General features: G+C 44.0%; 1 protein-coding gene across 3 annotated transcripts in view; it reads right to left on the bottom strand.

The window, feature by feature from the left end:
* RINT1 (RAD50 interactor 1) overlaps positions 1 to 22292 on the bottom strand; it is a 39235-nt gene that overhangs the window by 3080 nt on the left and 13863 nt on the right. For 2 of the 3 annotated variants that reach the window (XM_077472373.1, XM_077472375.1), the window contains 7 exons: positions 18870 to 18980; positions 17883 to 18108; positions 17316 to 17453; positions 14673 to 14872; positions 13604 to 13818; positions 10739 to 10919; positions 1472 to 1590 (listed from right to left, as the gene is read on the bottom strand). In XM_077472373.1, coding sequence (XP_077328499.1) covers positions 1472 to 1590; positions 10739 to 10919; positions 13604 to 13818; positions 14673 to 14872; positions 17316 to 17453; positions 17883 to 18108; positions 18870 to 18980 — 1190 coding nt within the window. The remainder of the gene's footprint in view (positions 1 to 1471; positions 1591 to 10738; positions 10920 to 13603; positions 13819 to 14672; positions 14873 to 17315; positions 17454 to 17882; positions 18109 to 18869; positions 18981 to 22292) is intronic. The other variant, XM_077472374.1, reaches the window with a different exon arrangement.

The following is a 22292-nucleotide window of genomic DNA, read 5'->3' as shown; positions in this document are numbered from 1 at the left end:
CTATAATTCCGCCACTGTTAGCACCCCAGATGTTTTTGAACTGCATTTCCCATGATGCTCATGCACTCTGCAGTGTAGTTGAGCATCATGGGAAATGTAGTTCCAAAACATCTGGGGTACCAAGGATCACCATCACTGTCCTAGGGAACAGAGCATCTCCTCACCACATTTCCTAGCTTTGTTCCCGTTCACCTTGTAGTCTTATTCTTCCTGTGCAGTAGGAATGTTACTATTCCTCCTGTCACATTTACACAACAAAAAATGCATTAAAATCTCAACAGGCGAGTTGCTAAAGGAGTGCTTAAGAATCATACAAAACCTGCACTGGGGGAAATATGTAGGCCGCCACTGCTGACACCCGTTCAAAAATGCTAGTTGCCTGTATGTGTCTTACATCAGTAATCTGAGTCAAAGACCCAGAATAAGCATGCAGCAAGTATAGTTGGAACTCCCATTCTTGTTTCACGTCCAACACTCAAAGTGCAAAAGCCATAGGGATTACCAAGAGAAACAGGCAAATCTAACTTTTTTGGATGGAGGTCAGCAATGGCAGCTTACATTCCAAGGCTCAGCATATTTGTTTGATGACATTGATTGGCATTATAAAGATAAAATATATGCATTGGAAATTAACTGGTAATAATTAATAAAATTGGAGGTCACCAGTTAATTCACTGCATCCATGACATGTTGGAACATGGCATTAAAGAGGCATTACTCTTTCATTCCCTGCAAAGGCATCGCATAGTAGCCCATTATGTGTCACTTACCTGACACAGGAGCCAGCGATGTCACCGCTGTCCCCTGTAGTCCGGCGCATCCATCTTTTCGGTGGGGTCTCGCAGCTCCGCCGCTGTCATTCGGCGGAGCCGCGATGACGTCACTCCCGCGCATGAGCACGGGAGCCGACACGCGCGACAGCTCCATTGTTGGAAATGCCGCGCTCAGTGCGCCTGCGCGCCGCTGTCTACGGCGCATACGCCGTAGACAGCGGTGCCTGTCTTCGGGCAAATATCTCCTAAACCGTATAGGTTTAGGAGATATTTCTTGGACCTACAGGTAAGCCTTAACCTAGGCTTACCTGTAGGTCAAAGTGGTTTGTAAGGGTTTACAACCACTTTAATCATCTATTTGTTGCAAGCTCCTTTTCCTTACTTTTGCTTCCCTTACATCAATTTTTGACACAAGTTAAAAAAAAAAAAACAGTATTATGCCTCGTGCGCAGGGGAGTAAATTTGTATATTACAACACTGGCAATAAAGAATAATTTTACTTGTCTATAATCTTATGCACCTTTACACATCCAAGATTAATTAGGTTTAGGTTTTTTTTCACTCAAGTCTACAAGTTTCTGAGTAAATATCTGTAAATTATGACACCCATGCAAGGGGCCTTGATGTACAGGCTGTGAAATTTTACAGAGAAAAATGTAATTATTCTGTTGTTACCATTTGTATGGCTTGATACTCACTGCTTAAAGTAATTCTCTGGCCTCTTGCAGTAGTGTGAAAATAAAGGAAAGAGATTCCGGAACATGTCAAACTGCAGTTGTGCTGCTCCTCCTTCGTTAAAATGATTTGCCAAAATAATCTGTTTAAACCAAGATGGAAGTAACATCAGCTTTGCGGGATATGTACACTTTTATAGCACTTACACTTTCCTGTTCTCCCCTACCTCTCAGCACAGTCCTTCATACCTACAGCCCAACTCTTCTAAGATATTCACTGTGCAGCCTGCCCAACACCACACAGCCCCTGCCCAAAATCTTCAAAGCAGAATTCACACATGTGCTGTGGTCTCCATTCACTTTAACTGAAGGGTACCAGTTACTTACCAGTAGCTGTCTTTCTGGGAAATCTTCCAGGACGGCACACCTGAGAGATGAGAGGCTCCTCCCTACAGGAAACACAAGCAATCGACAGCTGTTTTAAGTCCCCACCCTTCCCCTTGATCCTCAGTTTGTAGAGAAGCAACTCCTGAACCGGTTCCCAAGGGAAATCATTCCTCATAGGCACTCACCTTCTAGTGTTCTACAATTTTCCCTCCTCCAACGGGCGGGAAGTAGGCCTGCCGCCCTGGAAGATTTCCCAGAAAGACAGCTACCGGTAAGTAACTGGTACCTTTCTCAAGTCATCTTCCAGGACGGCACACCTGAGAGGATAAACAAGTACCTCAGGCCTACCTTAGGGTGGGGCCACTGCAAGACCCTCTTGGTGAACCTTGGTTCTGCAGTGAGCTTTACCTCCACTCCATATACTCATATGCTTGATGAAGGTATCTTAGCTGGATCATGCGGCTGATCTGCAGGTCTGCTCCACAGATGTCCCTGCCTTTTCCGCTTAGGATACAGTATCTAGGTGAAATGGGCTCTTAAAGATGGAATCAGAAAACATGTTAAACTTGTAGGTTAGCAATGTTGCCTACCTCACACATCTAACAACCATGGCCTATTGTGCCTGTAGGTGCTACTTAGAACCACTAAAAAGTTAAATCAGAGACCTGTGTAAGACAATAAGACAAGGTCACTACATTAATCAATAAGAGGGCCTTTCTTAACACTACCCTGTTCAGGGAAATAAAACTGCAAAAAAAAAGGGGGGGGGGGGCCCTGACAGACAACCTTTTTTGTTCCTCTTTATCTTTATGTCAGCAAAGACTAAAGGGAAGCCTACTTAAGGGTAACAGATTAACAGAAGCTTGATCCCTGGGTTTAAGGCATGCCCAATCTATGTCTTTACTTATGCCTGAGAGCCTACTTCAGGAGATTAAAGTCCCTAGCAGGAGTAACTACCCATATTGCTACGTCTAGTTTTGCTAAAAGGGCGAAATGAAGGCCATGCACCGAGCCAAAACCTATTTGATCGGGTATACATTTTTATACTTCAGCCTCAGGCCCTAATACTCCTCTGAACAGAACTCTCCAAGTTCTTACTAAACAGGGCGATTCATTATCCCCTTCCTCCAGTGTCCCATAACCCTACAGGGCTTCAACCCTAGGAAATGGTTCTGGCATCCCTGAATGTAAGGGGTCAAGGTTTTCTGACATGTGGCATCTGCAGCCCGAACTCCTCGCCCCTCCATTCAAAAGAAGGCTGAAATACAAAAGGTGATACATGCATTATTAATATCACAAATAAAATGATCATAGATTGTGGGCAAGGCACAATAGATTTAGACATAAAGGACACAAGCATAGACAACAATGTTGTGTACCAGAGTGTGACTAGCTAAACCCATATATCAAATATGGGAAGAGACCCAAATCTGAACCTCAATGTAGACAAACAGTCCTCACAGTCTGGTTTTCTGATGTGCTGCCAAGACGTAAAAACATTAAGACACAAGCAAACCCTAAATGCTGTTTATTTCTGAAGTGCAGCTAGCTAGGTCATAACTGATATATAAATACAGAAAGGACAGGAACCCCCTTTACTGCTTTACTAGAGATGCACCGAAATTTCGGCCGCCGAAACATATCGGCCGAAAATGCCCTTTTCGGCAATTTGCCGAAAGAGAAAAACGGCCGATAATGGAGCCGAAAATGGGGCGTGGCCTGGGTGGGGGGCGGGGCTCCGCCCCGCCCCTGGTGACGCCCATCATAGCGCAGGAGAGCCACCTCCGCCGCCTTTTTGATAACAGCGCCGGGAACATCACAGCTTTCATTTCAATAGCTGTGTGTTCCCGGCCGTGCGCCGTCACACGCAGCCCCTCCCCCTTGTCCGGGCACTTAGATAGACAGATCATCCGCAGGATTGGACGGATAATCTGTCTATCAAAGTGCCCGGACAAGGGGGAGGGGCTGCGTGTGACGGCGCACGGCCGGGAACACACAGCAATTGAAATGAAAGCTGTGATGTTCCCGGCGCTGTTATCAAACAGGCGACGGAGGCGGCTCTCTTCCCTGCACACAGTGCACAGGCTGGCTGCAAAATGGCACACAGGCTGCAATGGAGACACACTGGCTGCAATGGGGGATGCCTCCTGTACCACGTCCTCTGTCTCTGACCATCTCCGGTACCACGTCCCCAGTCTCTGACCATCTCCTGTACCACGTCCCCAGTCTCTGACCACCTCGTGTACCGTGTCCCCAGTCTCTGACCACCTCCTGTACCGTGTCCCCAGTCTCTGACCACCTCCTGTACCGTGTCCCCAGTCTCTGACCACCTCCTGTACCGTGTCCCCAGTCTCTGACCACCTCCTGTACCGTGTCCCCAGTCTCTGACCACCTCCTGTACCGTGTCCCCAGTCTCTGACCACCTCCTGTACCGTGTCCCCAGTCTCTGACCACCTCCTGTACCGTGTCCCCAGTCTCTGACCACCTCCTGTACCGTGTCCCCAGTCTCTGACCACCTCCTGTACCGTGTCCCCAGTCTCTGACCACCTCCTGTACCGTGTCCCCAGTCTCTGACCACCTCCTGTACCGTGTCCCCAGTCTCTGACCACCTCCTGTACCGTGTCCCCAGTCTCTGACCACCTCCTGTACCGTGTCCCCAGTCTCTGACCACCTCCTGTACCGTGTCCCCAGTCTCTGACCACCTCCTGTACCGTGTCCCCAGTCTCTGACCACCTCCTGTACCGTGTCCCCAGTCTCTGACCACCTCCTGTACCGTGTCCCCAGTCTCTGACCACCTCCTGTACCGTGTCCCCAGTCTCTGACCACCTCCTGTACCATGTCCCCAGTCTCTGACCACCTCCTGTACCATGTCCCCAGTCTCTGACCACCTCCTGTACCATGTCCCCAGTCTCTGACCACCTCCTGTACCATGTCCCCAGTCTCTGACCACCTCCTGTACCATGTCCCCAGTCTCTGACCACCTCCTGTACCATGTCCCCAGTCTCTGACCACCTCCTGTACCATGTCCCCAGTCTCTGACCACCTCCTGTACCATGTCCCCAGTCTCTGACCACCTCCTGTACCATGTCCCCAGTCTCTGACCACCTCCTGTACCATGTCCCCAGTCTCTGACCACCTCCTGTACCATGTCCCCAGTCTCTGACCACCTCCTGTACCATGTCCCCAGTCTCTGACCACCTCCTGTACCATGTCCCCAGTCTCTGACCACCTCCTGTACCATGTCCCCAGTCTCTGACCACCTCCTGTACCATGTCCCCAGTCTCTGACCACCTCCTGTACCATGTCCCCAGTCTCTGACCACCTCCTGTACCATGTCCCCAGTCTCTGACCACCTCCTGTACCATGTCCCCAGTCTCTGACCACCTCCTGTACCATGTCCCCAGTCTCTGACCACCTCCTGTACCATGTCCTCAGTCTCTGACCACCTCCTGTACCATGTCCCCAGTCTCTGAACACCTCCTGTACCATGTCCCCAGTCTCTGACCACCTCCTGTATAAAAATATTTTTTAAAAACAGTCATTTTCGGTATCGGCGCCGTTTCGGTATCGGTTTTCGGCCTAGTGTATTTTTCATTTTCGGTATCGGTTTCGGCACCAAAAAACCCATTCGGTGCATCCCTATGCTTTACTGTTGTGTTTTACTGATGTACAGCAAAACAAGGCTATAAATATAAAGACAGAAAGACCCAAACTTCTATGTTGTGTATTTCTGACAAACCACCAAATACAGTTATAAGATCAATAAAACACCAACTCCCGTGTTGTGCATTTCTGCTATGCCACAGGGTAAAATATGGAACACAAGACAATCCTTTCTGTCATGCACTTCTGTAGTGTAGTTCAGATAGAACCAATACTGAGAAAGGACACAAGCAACCTGCAGCTTTGTGTTTTTCTGAAACAGAAAGCACCAACAAGCTTCAATCTTGAGTATTTCTGCTGTGCAACAACATAAAAGCAGACACTGAGGAAAAAAAAACAGACAGCCTTTACAGCTGCAATCTTTCTGGTCTGCTGCAAAATAAAACAATAACGCCATGATGAGTATTTCTGCTGTGTAGCAAAACCTCAACCAGAAGGGACAGATACATTTAGGGCTCCCACACCCGTGCGACACAACCTGCGACTTGGGACTGCAAGACGCATGAGAAGTCATACCCTATGGTTTCCAATGGGTACCATTTGTGTCTGTGCAACTCCAGCAGTCCCCGATTCCTGGATCCACAGACCTCAAGATTACACAGGTCGCAGGAAAAAAAAAAATAGCAATTTTCAGTTTGAACAAGTAAGGGGTCCCCAATGCTGTGACTCCCTGGAGGAGTGCAGCCAACAACCCCCTGCTGTGTATCCCTAAGATGCAGAAAGGTAGACCAAAGAGAAACACTGCTCACTGCTGTGCCTGATATACAAACGATAAGGCAGTAAATATAGGACATACAGGACACAAACATTCAATCTTTGTGTATGTCTGATGTGTAGCAATATACCAATACTGAGCAGAGATGCCACCATCCTCAATGGGTCTCTCAGCTGAGCAGCAAAAACAAAATCAGAAAAAGACAAGCAACCTTCACTGCTGTGTCCTTTCTGATATGCAGCCAATAAGGCAGTATATGCAAGACATAAAAAAAGGACAGACAACCTTCAATCTTGTATATGTCTGATGTGCAACAATATAACAATTCTGAATAGAGATAGCACATCCATATTGAAGCGATTTGGCCTTGCGACTCAACATGTCAAATCGCATGGCTAAAATCAGCACGACACCACTTTGTGTTGCTACACGGATTACCAAAGGCAGTATATGTACTACACCTGGCAGGGGTTCAATTTGTATTCCTGCTATGTAGCCCAACAAATTCGAACCATCAATTTTCACTGCTGCCTTTCTGATAAGGCAGTAATACAGGACACAAAACCCCACAGACCTTAATCCTGTATATGTCTGATGTGCAACAATAAAACACTCTGAATAGAGATAGCACATCCATATTGAAATGATTTGTCATGCGACTCAACATGTCAAATCGCATGTTTAAACTCGGCAGCCATTGCCGTTAATAGCACTGTCTGAATCAGCACAACGCCACTCAAATCAGGACCATCAGACTTCACTGCTGCCTTTCTGATAAGTAACCAACAAGGCAGTAATACAGGACACAAAGCCCCACAGACAGACCTCAATCTTGTGTATGTCTGATGTGCAGCAATATAACCATTATGAGCAGAGATGTCACCAAACTCAATGATGTGCATTTCTGCTGTGCAGCACAAAACCAGATAGTACAGACCACCTTCACTGTAGCATTTTTTTGATCTGTAGCAAAAGCAGTACCTTTAGGATATAAACAAGCTTCAGTGCAGCACATTCCTGATGTACAGCAATATAGCCCTTATGAGCAGAGATGTCACAAATCTCAATGTGAATTTCTGCTGTGCCACAAAAACATCCCAGCAAGGACAAACCTTCACTACTGAGGTCTACTGGTGTGCAGCCAAGGAGGAGTCATGGTCTATCCCTTTATGAAATAACCAACAGGCAATTTATTTCATAGGCATAGCCTGGGCTGTAGATATCAAACCTTCACCACCAGTGAAGGAACAAATCCTAAAATGGGTGGACACCCTACTATAGTAGCTGTTGTCCTACCTTACCTTCATAGACTGAGCAAACGCTAGCCAGCTCATACCCAGGTGGTGCTGATTAGCAACTAAAGTCTCAATGAGCCCAGCCCTAGAGACCAATTTAAGATAGCTTCTAGAAGAGGTGGTTACCAATTTAGCCTGGGGGTAAATAGCTACTTGCAGGCTTCAAACAAGCAATTATGTAGCTCTTGCATTGGTTTGCACAGAAAATCCTCAATTAAAAGGATGTAGGAAGCGATCTATGGTGAATCGCCTTTAGATCTGCCACTGAGTGGATTGTAGCCCAAACCAACAAAAAAGTTTCTTCTTACATCCTACACTATAATATAACCCCAGTGTAAAAGGTGGAGTGGGAGGTTGGAGCTTCTGAAAGTTACCTATAGCAAGCAACCCCCAAAAGGAGGATCTGTCACAAGGGAACCCCTACTGTGCCACACAGAAGCTTGGTCCCTGCCCATCCTTGAATGTTAAGTCAGCTTTTAAGCATCATGAAGCAATTTCAGATTCCGAGCAGCTGGGCTAATAGGGCCGGTAACCTAGTGCACCTGCTGACCAGGGGAGCTTCTGAATCCACCAACCACTGCCCAATTAATAACTTGTTCAGTGGTATACCTGGCCTGTAAGTAACTTTGTATCTACCAGGTCCCCTCTGTATGCTATATTCATCCCTACTAATGTACCACAACTGGGCATGTAGGGAGAGGCTGGCAACCTACTGCTGCGATAACCACAGTGTCTCTGCTGTAAGAGGGAGCTGTGGCTGGTGGTTTTAGCAGTGGTGTCTGGGCTATATGTATCCTGACCCCAGGTTCTGCACTGCACCAGTCAGTGTATATAGACGGGGAAGGGGGAGCAATGGCCTACCTACCTCTTTCCCATCTGAGGTGGTTTAGGCACACTCATTCCTTTGCACCACCTGTCCGCCATACAGCGTCTCTGATGTAAGAGGGAGCTGCGGCTGGTGTTTTTAGCAGAAGCTTAAGGGCTATTTGAATGATTATCTCAAATGCCCAGAAACCCTCTGGCTGGAATTGGGGATTTTGCAGCTAAATTCCCAAGGCAAAGGAAAGTACTCACCGTTGTCATCTTCCCCTTTTTGCCACAGCCAGCGGGCTTGCTTTTCCATCCTTATGGTCCACACGCAAGGAGGATAGCCGCCAAAGTACCCCCCCCAACTGCTGTCCCCATAGGGAGGTGCAAGGTTAGGCTGTGTCCTGCACTGTACCAGTCAGTATATACACATGGGGGGGGGGGGGGGCACTGCCTTCCGTTCCTCATTCCCATCTGAGGTGGTTAAGGCAGACATCCACCGTAGTAAACTGGTGCCTCCTTGCTCTAGCGAAAGGAGGATGTGGGCGCCTGCTCCTACTGACTCTCAGCCTTCCCTCCTGGGTAAGAACGCCGCCGCTATTTTCCCGAAGTTTGAAAATGACACGGGTGCTTGTTGCCCCTCCCTCTCCGGCAGCCCACACAAGCTACCGGGGACCCAGGAGTCGGGGACACGATCCCTCTGGAAAGAACCGATGGCCAGCACCCCCGTCTGAACAGCCACCTGTACAGGTAAGGAGGGAAGACAGGATAATGGCCCCTGAAGTTCTGGGTACACCACTGTACCCAGGGTCATTCAGCTCTTAGGGGGCTCTTCCAATTTCTGCTTCCCCCCTGAGGAAAAGATAGGGGAACCCCCCAGGAAGGACAAGAATATCCTACCAGACCCAGAGGCTTCCCAAGCTTGTGGTCCGGCTCCCAGGGGGAGACCACCAGCCCCAGGCTTCGGGTCATTTGGAAAAAAAAAAAACAGTTTCGCTGTGTAGGGAGAAACACAATCAAAAACGGAGGATCAAGGGGAAGGGTGGGGACTTAAAACAGCTGTCCATTGATTGTGTTTCCTGTAGGGAGGAGCCTCTCATCTCTCAGGTGTGCCGTCCTGGAAGATGACTTGAGAAAGACCATCTTCAGCCTGATGAATTGAAGTGCATGGACATCATGGCACACATGGGAATGCTTTGAAGATTTCAGACAGGAGCTGTGAAGCACTGGGGTTATAAGTAAGAATGGCATTATGTATGTAAGCTAAGTGGTGGTGGTGAAGATGAAAAAGAATTACACTATAGGTGCAATTTATCCTAAAAGCTGGGTTTCCACTGGCTGCTAAAAGAAACAGCCAACCCAAACTGTGCTGACTGCAGCCATAGGAAGGTAAAGAACCAGCAATTCTCAGAAGCATATTTACAAATAGGGGGTTATTTGCTAAAGGCAAATCCACTTTGCACTACACGTGCAACGTGCACTTGGAAGTGCAGTTGCTGTAGATCCGAGGGGGATACGCAAGGACAATTAAAAAAAGCATTTTAGCTTGCACATGATTGGATAATAAAATCAGCAGAGCTTCCCCTCATTTCAGATCTACCCCTCAGATTTACAACGACTGCACTTCCAAGTGCACTTTGCACTTGTAGTGCAAAGTTTATATGACTTTCTTAAATAACCCCATTAGCCTTCATAACTACTTAAAGTGGAACTTTAGTCAGAAATTTAACACAGATTGCTTCCTGCTGGCCCCTCTCACCCTTTCTGTACAACCTCTGTTACCTTCTATTCTCAGCACTTTGACAAAAATCATAGCAATCAGGCAGTCACTAAGTCACTAGAGGGCGATCTACTGACAGGATGAGGTAGGAAACCACAGGAATAAATCAGCCTGTGCCGCGGAAGGACAGATTTGGGAGAGAGAAAAGCAGGTGAGCTGACAGGACAAACTACACTGTTGAGAAGACACAAAAGCAGAGAGTTAAACTTACAAAGAGTGTCTTATTTTAGCATTCTCCCTCAGAACTGTGAATCTCTGCAGCTACTGCATCTCCCCCTCTTGCTGAGCCAAGACATGCAGTCAAGGCTGGAAATCTATATATATATATATATATATATATATATATATATATATATATATAGAATTGGCTGCACACAGAACTGCAGAAAGTGACATATCATTTTTGAGACTAAGGACAGGGGAGAGTTCTCAATAAGAAAGTGACTGCTCTGGTCTCCAGGAAAATGGCGGCCTCCAGCAAGAAAAAACAGAAGCAATGCTGGAGGCAATTTACAGCACATCTTAATTTTGCTGGCATAAATATTCATGTAGAATGTATGTTCAATGCTAAAGAACATTAATTTTGATCAAGTTGTTATGAATGAAGTTCTGTTTTAAATGCACCCAAAAGTTTGTTTACTTACATCTTGATATATGAACAAATCCAGCTTTTCTGCAAGCATCTGCCAGACAGTTTTAAACAAAGTATGACAAAGCTGTTGCTCCAGTTGTAGAAGGCGGTCTCTGAGTGCTAGCAGCATAGGGCAGGCTGTACTAGATAGTGACATCACAGCTTGTTCTGATTGTGACGGCAGTGAAAGCCACCTGGAATAGAAAGAACAGAGGAGTTCCTCACAATTCCAAAGAATGCATTACATATGGAAAAGGCCATATGAAATATTGACTGGAAATGCTTTAATATTTTTGGTTACTAAGCAGTAGTTAAAGATGACTACACACACAATTGTATAATTGTGCAACCTCCTTTAGATTCACCAATAATTATGAAGTGCAAGGATCTACCATACTGGAGGGTAAGCATGGAATAGATTTCCTAGCTAGACCCTTACTCTGCAAAATTATCAGTAAGCAATTCTCACATCCTGCCTTGTTGCTAGGATGCAAAAACAGTTGTTTTTCACTCCTGTAATGCTGAGAGTGAGTGTCAAATGATATTCACATCCTAGTAACAAGACAGGATTTGGGGATTGTTAACTTCAAGTTTTTCAGGCAGGATTCTGGGCAGGCCAAATGGCCTACAGGTATGACAATAAAATAAATGGACATTTTACAAAGCTAAACAGCTTTTTAATATCTACTGGGACCCCTTAACTACATAGGATATTTTCTGGAAAATGTGAACTTAAAGGCCAGGCCCTCTAGGCTGGCATAGCACACTGTGTTAAGCATTTTTTAAAATGAGTGTTGTAAATACCGATTTTTATCGGTCTTCAGCCGGTCACATGACTTGCAGGCGCTTTCCAGCTCCGACGGATGGCTTCTGTGGGAGGGGCCGTGATCTCCCCAGAGGGGAGAGCTCCTCTCCTCTGCAGAATAAATATAACACTCGTTTAAAAAAAATGCTTAACACAGTGTGCTAGGCCAGCCTCTAAAAGAGGGGCTGGGAGTGACAATTATAGGTTTATTTTTATTTTTTTAATAATAGCGGAGAGGCGGCGGGGCTGAGCAGAGACAGACAAAGAGGGCACTCGCAGGGAGGAAGGAGGGGGTGAGGGGGGGAGAGAGGAGAGCAAAGGGGACAGCAGCCTATCACTGAGGGAGCCACTTTGACTAGGGCAATCAGGACGGAGCTGCCCTGGTTATCGTGGTCTGTTTAGAGAGGCTATACAGGAAGTGGTATTTTTTTTATTTTTTTTTTACAGTTTAGAGGGGGGCAGATTACATAGCCCATAGAGAGGCTATACAGGAAGTGGTAGGTTTCGTTTTTTTTTTTTTTTTTTTTTTTTTTTTACTGTTTAGAGGGGTGCAGATTACATAGCACATGCACTGTGCTATTTAATCTGCTTTAAAGAGGAAGTAAACCCTGATGAGTTTACTTCCTCTTTCATTTCCTGCAAAGGTAAAGCATAATGGACTACTATGCATCGCATAGTAGTCCATTATGTGTCACTTACCTGACACAGGAGCCAGCGATGTCACCGATGTCCCCTGTAGTCCGGCGCATCCATCTTCTCGGTGGGTCTCGCTGCTCCGCCGCTGTCATTCGGTGAAGCCGCAATGGCGTCACTCCCGCGCATGCGGGCCGCCGCGTGCGGCATGTTGACGGGGCCGCGCTCAGTGCGCTTGCGCGCCGCTGTCTAAGGCGCATGCGCCGTATACAGCGGTGCCTGTCTTTTGGCAGATATCTCCTAAACTGTGTAGGTTTAGGAGATATTTCTTGGACCTACAGGTAAGCCTTAATCTAGGCTTACCTGTAGGTCAAAGTGTGTTGTAAGGGTTTACAACCACTTTAAGGGACCAGGATATGAAAAAAAAAAAAAATTTGGTTAACAAACACTAAGTCTTTAACAATAAATTTGATTGCCTTATTTTTCAACATCAGGCTGTAGTACTAAATTTGACAAACTATGAAACAGATGGCTAGCTACAATATGTATTTGTTTCCTTGATCTAGTAACCTTCAGACTATTGCAAGTTTATAACCTGTTTCTCTCTCTCTCTCCCTCTGCATGGATCATGTTGGGGTGTATTATCACAATAATTCTTACCCAAGTTTATTTTATGATGCAATCTGTGATGGGATTTGCCGAGATGTGAGGCATGCCCAGGGGCAATATGTGTACATCTGCCTAAACAACCTACCACATACAGGATCGAAGCACTGCGTGTCAGAGAGGTTTGAGGCAGTATGTGTAATTCAGTAGTATGAGGCGCTGTGACCAATACTGAGGTATGAAACACTGTATGTAAATTTGGGATGCAATGATGCTAGGGAGCGAGGGTGCAGATTTCACTGATGGCATGGACACTGGGCAATTAAGTATGTGTGTTAAAGTGCAGATCTCAATCTTAGCCAAATTACATGGCAGCGATGGTATGTTTTTTTGAGTGCAGTTCTCAATAGTAACATGGATACCTGGTACTGAGAGGTATGTCCTTGATTGCAGATCTCACTGGTAACATGGATACTGGTGGATGCCGATATGCATATAGGGAAGTAAAACGTGTGCACTGGTGGGCAGATGTCAGTGGTGGCATGGATACTGGGAGATGTGTGCACTGAAGTGCAGAACTCATAGTGACAGGGACACTATAGAAAAAGCAGCATAGTATTGTACCATGTCATGCAATAAATTGCTGACAACTACATTTTGATGTGAGAAGAGTGTATTTCTACATTACACATCCTTTAGGTGCTGGAAATCATCGACTTCCCATCATGTGTGTATTAGACTTGCATCCTACATTTCAGAGTACTTTGGAGGATCACTGAAATAAAAAATGAGTTTGATATATAACCAAGACAGCTGCTATCTGTACAGACATACCTTTCTTTCTTGTACATCTTTGCTGCTTCTTTTACTTCTCTGAACACATGCTCTACCTGACGACTTAACATGTCATTTTTTAGTCTCTCAAGTAGGTTAATCATATCATCAAAGACAGATATTTCCATAGAAGCCAGCTGTCCCAGCTGAAGCTTACTGCTAGAATGAATGTCAGTGCAAACCTCCATAGCAGCCTGCTGAAGCTGTAAGAAAAACTGTAAACAAGGATGCTATGTAAGAGAATTATAATATGAGTAAAAATATACAAACAATGCTTGCACTGACATAGGACTAATTTCTCAACGCTGGAGCAGATGTCCACAGGAAAACACATGGGCTTAATTTTTCAAATAAAATAAATACTTTGACTGGTTGCTATATACAATAGAGTAGTTGCTGCCCATTTTTCTTTACCCAACTAATCACAAATCAGCCCCATTGTACACATGGCCTTTACACAGGTCTGGATTTGATTTAAAGCAGTATTGAACCCAAAAACAAAAAATGTAATGTATTGCAGCTTACCAATTCTTAGATGAGATGACTGCTTTCGTTTTTGTGTCTGTGACACAGGTGTTTTTTTAACTTTTTTTTTTGAAAAAATAAAAAAATAAAAAAACCCTTCTATGATCAGCTTCCCCCAAAATACTTACACAAGCCCAATTTCAATCCAGCACTGTGTCCAAGAGCAGCAGCGCTGCTCTCTCCTCATAGAACTTATATGCAGCAGCGGAAGCTGTTGGCTCCTGCTGCTGTCAAACAAAATCTTTGAGGAGGGAAAGGGGGGGGGGGGTCTCCATGTGCGTTTGTGTAAAAAAAAAAAAAAACGAAAAAAAAAAATAAAACCCACAGTCCAGATCAGGATTGCTATGGGGGGCACTATGTAGGGAGGAGGATCCAGGAGCACAGACATGTTTATTATTAAAATTATAACTTTAATAATTTTTTGTATTTGTGTTTAAATACTTAATAATTTAAACATGTCACAGTCCCACATTAATCTATGCATAAGAAATGACTTGTAAGAAGTTGAAATTTTGATTGCAAAATAATAAATGTATGTACTCACAACATTGTCAGCCCATTCAGCTAGCACAGATGCTATGTAGTTGACAGCATTGAGGATTGCACAGTATTTAGGATCTAGCAAAGCTCTGCTCTCTTCCTTCATCACTTGTGTTAGACGTATTCTAAAGTCGTCAACTAGTTCCTTTTGAAGTTCCAGGAACTTCAGCTTCTTCTCTTCTGTAGGCAGGTTCTTATACCTGTCTGATAGTTATAACATAGGAAGGTTTGTTCAAGACACATGTAATATAAACTAGTTTATATAAACTGATATTTTATTAGTGCCACAAAGTGTCTACTTCCAAAGAGAAAAGTTGACCAATTATCTAGAAAATCAGATCTCTCTGTTATTATTGCTTGATTGCTCCATGCCTCCATGAAGTCTGATTTGTGGTAGATCCTATTGTGCAGCTCAAGCATAGCTCATTTGTTACCTCCTTCTCTTCTGTGAGTGCACGTCGGGCCAATCTGTGTATATGTTTCACTGGAAAAAGGTGACTCATACAGACATGCCCCCTACTCCTATAGTAGTACTGATGGCACTGGCCCCTGGTGTGTGCCTACTGCCAGACACAAGCCATATCATCCATAACTAACTAGGTATCTGTCTCTTACCAAGCAGTGTGGTCATACAATGTTGGTGAGAGGGGGTGTTGCTGTTGACTATGCTATCTCAGCATCCAAAGCACTGATGAAAACCACACAACGTGCTACATGCACTTTTCCCCTGGAGGGGCTGGAGTAATAGAAAACATTTATGGTGAGACAACTTCTTTAACTTTGAAAGAAATAAAAATGTAAGGTGTATCTGTAGTGATTTTGCTGCCTACTGAAAAAAATGGCGTACATACAGACTGTCTAAGCACCAACAGATTTAGCATAAACACATGTGAAGAGTGTATAGGTAGGACCATTGCAAATCCATATTAGCGTCCGTCTAAGTACCATCTTATAGGCTGTTATTTCCCAGTGAAACCACCATTTTAAAGGCTGTCACTATGGGGTTTATTTACCAAAGCTGGTGAGTGCAAAACCAGGCTCACATCTGCATAGAAACCAATCAACTTCTAACCTCAGCTTGTTTAATTAAGCTTTGGCAATAGGACCTGGAAGCTAATTGATTTCTTTGCAGAAGTGAGCCTGGTTTTGCACTCTGCAGCTTTAGTAAATAAACCTCTATACAGCAAAACCTTGCAGATACCTGTATAATACAGGTATTTTCACCCACTTCCGGCCACTTCCTGCGCCCCCTCCCCCCCGTGCTGTCTGCTGGGAAACACATGGATCCCAGAGACAGCGGGGACCATCCGGATTGTGCAGTGCGAATCACGCATCCGCAGTAGCGAACCAGGAAGTGAAGGCCGCAAAGCTTCATTTCCTGATTCCCTTACCTAAGATGGCAGCAGCAGCACCTGAGCCAAGCAACAGATTGGCTTCGGGTGCCGACATCACGGGCGCCCTAGACAGGTAAGTGTCCATATTTTAAAAGTCAGCAGCTGCAGTATTTGTAGCTGCTGACTTTAAAAAAAAAAAAATTTGGCGGGCCTCCGCTTTAACTACGTGTGAATGGGATTATGTAGCAAATATAAAGCAGGTATTATCTCAATTTAGCTGCAAAAGTGGAATTTATGCCCATGAAGCATGATTGGTGCAGCTACAATCTTAAATGCTAGCCCTGCTTGCCTTTGCAAGCACCGTTATCTTTTAGGATTCTTGCGTTCAGTGCAGCTAGAAGCTCGGGATATGAGCAACTTACCGAATAATCACCTCCAGCAAAAAAGCCATATCAAAACTGACACTTTAGAGAGATTGTTTTGGAAAACTGCTTGTAATCTGTGTGAATACTGCAAAGGTCTGTGGAACAGTGATCCTACAAGGATTTGTTAGTAAAACATTTCAACAGTAAACGTACTAGCCACCCTGATAAACTTTAATATATTGGTTCTTCCATTTAAACAGAAATCCAGTAGCGAAGTTAAATCCCTTATCATATTAGCATAGAAGCCTTCTGAACCCGTATAACATCTCCTCCTTTATATTGCCTTAAAATAAAATAAAAAAAGAAGAGGTCATATACTAAAAATTCCTCTAAAATATTTCAGCAGCGCTTGTTTCTGTCCACAAATCACTGTGAACCCTCAAATAAATTCAATTAAATTCAATTCAATTAAATCAATAAATATATATAGGCCCGTAAAGTCCCAGAAAAACAGGAGAGGTAAAAAAGTGGCTTCGTAAGAAAGTCCTTGCTGCCCTGTGTCTGAGGCTTCCACCAAATTTCACCACGTGAAGCACCGAAACCCCTTTTTTACCTCTCCTGTTTTTCTGGGACTATATATATTCATTGATTTAATTGAATTGAATTTAATTTATTTGAGGGTTCACAGCGGACAGAAACAAGCGCTGCTGCAATATTTTAGAGGAATTTTTAGTATATGACCTCTTTTTTTGTGTCTTTCTTGAATGTTTAAAAAAAAAAATAAAATAGGAGCTGCTACTTTATTTGAATATTGAATAAGCTTCAGGAGATTCATCCACAAGGCGCAGAGTGGTGATACTTTAGGGTGCAGTGTATACACCATTTTCTTGCATGCTTAGAACATTGGTATCAGTTTTATATCTAAATAGATTGCAAAAGGCAATTTACCTGTAATAACAAGCAGTAGAGTCATAAATGTCTCTGCACAGTCTGGAAACTTCATTTCATCCACATCGCTGATATCCTTGTACTGAGAAGCCCAGGCAGCCTCTGAAGACAACATGGAATCCATCTTCTCTAGAGCCACTGGCAATACAAAAAAAAAAAAAATAGATCAGTTGAAAACTATGTATTCCTTAAACACAGAATACATTTATAAAGGGCTGTAAAGGAAATCTGTACTGACAGAAATAATGAGCCTGTTATTGCTGACATCCTTTTGAAAATACTACTTAACTGGCCTTCTCAATACTTTTTGATTTACTGGCTCCAAACATGTATGGAGCATGTTGGTCAGAGTGAAGCCAGACCTTTTAATCTGCATGAAATAGGATCATTCATGATTCTGCATTATACGTGCATAAAAACAATTTTTCTATATTAACAGAAACAGGGAAATGCAGTAATCTGATACAATAAGACTTGTGTGGCAACATGATAGCCAAGAATAAGCCACGGAGTTGTTCTATATTACTTATTGGTACCAAGCCATACAACAGCAAAAGTTGTACTTACATTTCCTTTCCACAGTCAGCCATCGCTGAAAGAAGGTGTCCTCAGATAGAATGTGCATGCAGTTTGGAAGACTGCTCAGGTAGCCATGTGCTGAGTGTAGTTCTCTTTGAAACAGGAGCACCTCATCTACCAAATGGCAGTAAAGGGCATCATCATACAGCAAACATGGGATGTCAGAAGACAACTTCTCTAGCACCAACATCACAAGACCACGGGTAAACTCCATCTAGGAGACAAGAACAACAGAAATGTATAATTGTAAAAGAACAAATAACACATCACCACTTTACTGAAGTTATCTCACTGGATGTCAATGTCATGTACCACCATAAAAAAACAAAAAACGTATTTATACCTATAGTGCATACTATGGTCTACCTGTAAACATAAGATGGCAGTTGGTCATATGGAGATATAAATGATTCCTGAAATATTTTTCATTAAAAAATTCCATAAATTTAATGGTTGGAATCACCAGAATGCGTTTTTATGGCTATGGAAGAGGAGAGAACAAGCCGGGAAAAAATAGCCATAAAATGAGAAAGTTTGAGGCAGCCAAAGCAACTAGCACTTGAGGTGGTGGAGATTGTCAACTAATCTGGCTGAGATGAGACAGAGGGTGTCCATATATTTGTGCATTTTCCTTTTAATTAGCTTGCATCAAACCACAGATGTTTCCTGGTTTTAAGTACCCAATTAAAAGCTTTAAAACTTTAAGTTAATGCCTCTATCAGTTTGCTGTAAACTAGGAAATAATTGTAATTATACGTTTATGGAAAGCTACCTAATTGTCCTCAAAACTGCCTAGTGCACGAACAGCATTAGTGAGGAGAGACCACATTCCCAGTCAAACCCCAAATCCAGAGTCAGAGTATGCTCATGGTAAAGCTGCTTGTAGTCATAAACATGTAGCCAGAAAAATCATCATGCCAAATTCATTGCTTGAACCAAAACCTGCTGGATAGATCCCCCCCTTTTAATACTAACCTTAGCATTCAATGAGGAGCCTGCCTTAATTAGGATAGGCTGAATCTTGTCATGCAAAAACTTTGTGTGGTTTGAAATCCACATGAGCACTTGAGTTAGGTACCACTCAGGCTGAAACAAAAATAAACACTGTTTAACATGATTAAGAAACAAACTAAAGAGAGCAACAATATACACACAAGGGTTGATTTAGTAAAACTGGAGAGCACAATATCTGGTGCAGCTGTGCATGGTAGGCAATCAGCTTCTAACTTCAGCTTCTCCAATTAAAGTGGTTTGTAAAGGCTCAAGGTTTTATACCCTTATGCATTCATATGTATGAAGGTAAAAAACCTTTGTGCAGCAGCCCCCCCCCCCCCCCCCCGTCCCACCTAATACTTACCCGAGTTCCATCTCGATCCAGCAAAGTGCACAAGAGCCTTGGCTCTACGGGGACTCTCCCTCTTCATATGCTGAGACAGCAGTGGGAGCCATTGGCTCCTGCTGCTGTCACTCACAGATAGTGAGTGTAAAGACACCCAGAGTATGAAAGGGGTTAAAGCCGTTTAGGACATTCCATTTCCAAATGCAAAGGCAGCTACTGAACACTCCAATCAGCCGAACAAGAAACCCATATGAATAATTCTTCCCAGAAACCCCTGTTGCTTTCTAATCTGCCTCTTCCTATTCCGCGGCGCTTCCTCCTCTTCGGCGAGTGGCCCCCGTTGCCTTCTGGGACGTGTGTGTCCCAGAACACAATGGGGCCATTCACAAAGCGATGCGCGACTCGTGCATGCACAGTAGGAAACGGGCATTGAAGCCACAAGGCTCTACTGCCTGTTTCCCTTAGTGAGGATGGCAGCGCCAGGACATGATACGAGGGACGTATCTGCCTCGGGGAGGGCGCGACATCGCAGGCACCCTGAACAGGTAAGTGTATGTAGCTGCTGACTTTTAAAAAATTTTTTTTTAAGGCTGGAACACCCCTTTAATAATAGGTGAAGGGAAAACTGCCTCAGACAAGAGTAACATGATTTACTTATTCAGACAAAAGCAACATGGTTAAACAATGTCTCTTGCATTGAACTTCCTAGAATACCCATATTAGGAGGTATACTTCATTGCCATATACCTCACAGTGTACAGGGGATAAAATCTTCATATTTCTTGAGAGATATTGTTAATGCATATTACTGTCCCATTTGAAGTAATCCAATCATATGCTCAGGGTTCATTCTCTTCTTGGTCACCCTGCGCCCAAAAAGGACTCCTTTCACAGTGAGCCCATGAGGAGAGAAGCCGGGTCCAAGGCACGGCTCTGTGTGTGAATGGACACATACAAGCTACTTTCCTGGGGGCAACTCGGCAGTAGGGAGGGGCCAAGAGCACCAGAAAGGGACCCAAGAAGAGGAGGATCAGGGCTGCTCTGCTTAAAAAATCACTGCATAGAGCAGGCGAGTAAGCTTTTATCACTAAGCTTTGACAAAAATGTTGCACTCTCCAGTTTTAGTAAATCAACCCCCATACTGTAAATCTCATGAATAGGCCAAGTCATGCAGCATTCAGATTCACTTTGCGTCCAACCTAGGTGAAAGCAGACACCTGCCAAAAAAAAAAAAACACTAAAAAGAGGTAACCACTATAACATCCATCCATTTGTGAATGAGGTAAACTATAAAAAAAGCTATCGATATATGGTCGATATATGGTATGGTATTAAACCACCACCATTAACAACCAATTATATTGAGCTTTACAGACTAGGTGGATGAAAAAAATGTAACATGCTGCAAATTAGAATCTCACCAAAAGGGTATAATAAGTTGAGTATAGATACTGTACAGTGCCATTAAATCTGAACTCTGAAAAGGATTATCTCCTCGTTTTGTCTAGGGGACGGGTAAGAACACTTTTACTTATCCGATTCTCTGCTCCCCCTTGTTCCAACGATGGAATGCTTTTTTGCAGGAGACTGGAAGTGTCTCGGATATCACTTCTAGTCATGCACTTGACACTCCTGAAACTGTTCTGCCCTATTCCCCATCTGAAAGACTGTGGAGAGTACATGCAGACGTAACAGTGATACCTTGGAGCATATGTTTATAGGCTGCTATTTAGCAGCTACAGCAGCCTATTTAAAATGGCCTAGGCCACATACATCTTGTGCTTATCCGCCATCCTGCAGGTCTCTACGCCAATGGGAATCCATGTAGATTAGCATATTGGAGGCATCATCCCTTCTTGCTGTGAATTTTTAGCATTGCTCTAGTTTATTCATTTACTTTTATATCTTCTTTTTGAGTCCATCTGTCTGCCTTCATGCAAACTATTCTGCAAGAAAGTCCAGGAGGGATTCCTTTCCTCAACATTTTCAGTAAAACAAAAGTCGCTTGCAAATCTTTGCGCTCAGTAGACATTTTTTTTTGTCACAACCAGGTTACCAGATCTCCAGAGAAGAAGCACCTCATTAATTACACAGACTTCCCATTTGTCTCCAGTAATTCCAGTTCCACCACACAAACTAAAATCTGGGTTTTATTTAACATCACCAGGAAGATACAGACACATTTTGGATAAGAAGAACCTCAAACTCTTCCTGCCTGTAAGATCCTTCCAAATGAAACAGAGACAATTTACAGTGATTCACACAGGGGACTGGCTTTTATCTATAGATCTTCCGGATACCTACCATGCTTATCTGTGCTTTTACCTGTAAAATCAACACTTCAAATTCTGCCGCTTTCCTTTTGGAGTTGCTACCACCCCAATTGCCTCTTTACAAAAGGACCTACTGGCCCTAACAGCAGTCATTCGGGAAATGGGCTTGCAGATATTTCACTACCTAGACAAACTCATGGTAGTACCCAATCTCATGGAGATACACAATCAAGCACTGCTGCAGACAGGCATAGCACTGGATCAATGTATGTTTCAGGTAAGTATGGTTAAGTAAAGTAAGGTTGAGTATGGTTAAGTAAGGGTGGTGAAGCAGGGATACAGTCAGTGGGACATTTTTACCTTAATGCAGGGAATGCATTAAGTTAAAACATATCTCGCCTTTAGAACTTGAGGCTTTCTTTCCTTTATTTTCACCTGGTGATTTAAACTTCTTTTGAATGAAATGAATGAAGCCGTGGAATGCACTGAGAATTTTAATATGAATTTTCGCTAGAAAAATTTGGGACTGTAGGGTTGTTCTTACGTCAAATTTGTTTGCAAGCCAGAACTGTACATTTCTAAGTGTAACTCCATCCTGTCCAGTGATGTGGGATGTTCCTAGAGCTTCTGTGCATGCAAGTCATGTTATTTGGGGCTCTTGTGGGCATGCAGTACTGCAGCGTGGGATGTGTCTGGTGCTGCAAAATGGTTGCTCGGTTGTATTCGGGACCAGTGTGGATTGCAAGCGGCCAGCCGTGGTGTCATGCCACCTCCGTTCGCAAGTAG

The sequence above is a fragment of the Lithobates pipiens genome, unplaced genomic scaffold, assembly GCF_037356315.1.
Source record: "Lithobates pipiens isolate NorthernLeopardFrog02 unplaced genomic scaffold, aLitPip1_a1.2 Scaffold_8, whole genome shotgun sequence".
Classification (NCBI taxonomy): Eukaryota; Metazoa; Chordata; class Amphibia; order Anura; family Ranidae; genus Lithobates; species Lithobates pipiens.
Note: the sequence above shows the minus strand (reverse complement) of the source record. Positions and strands in the feature narration are given on the sequence as shown.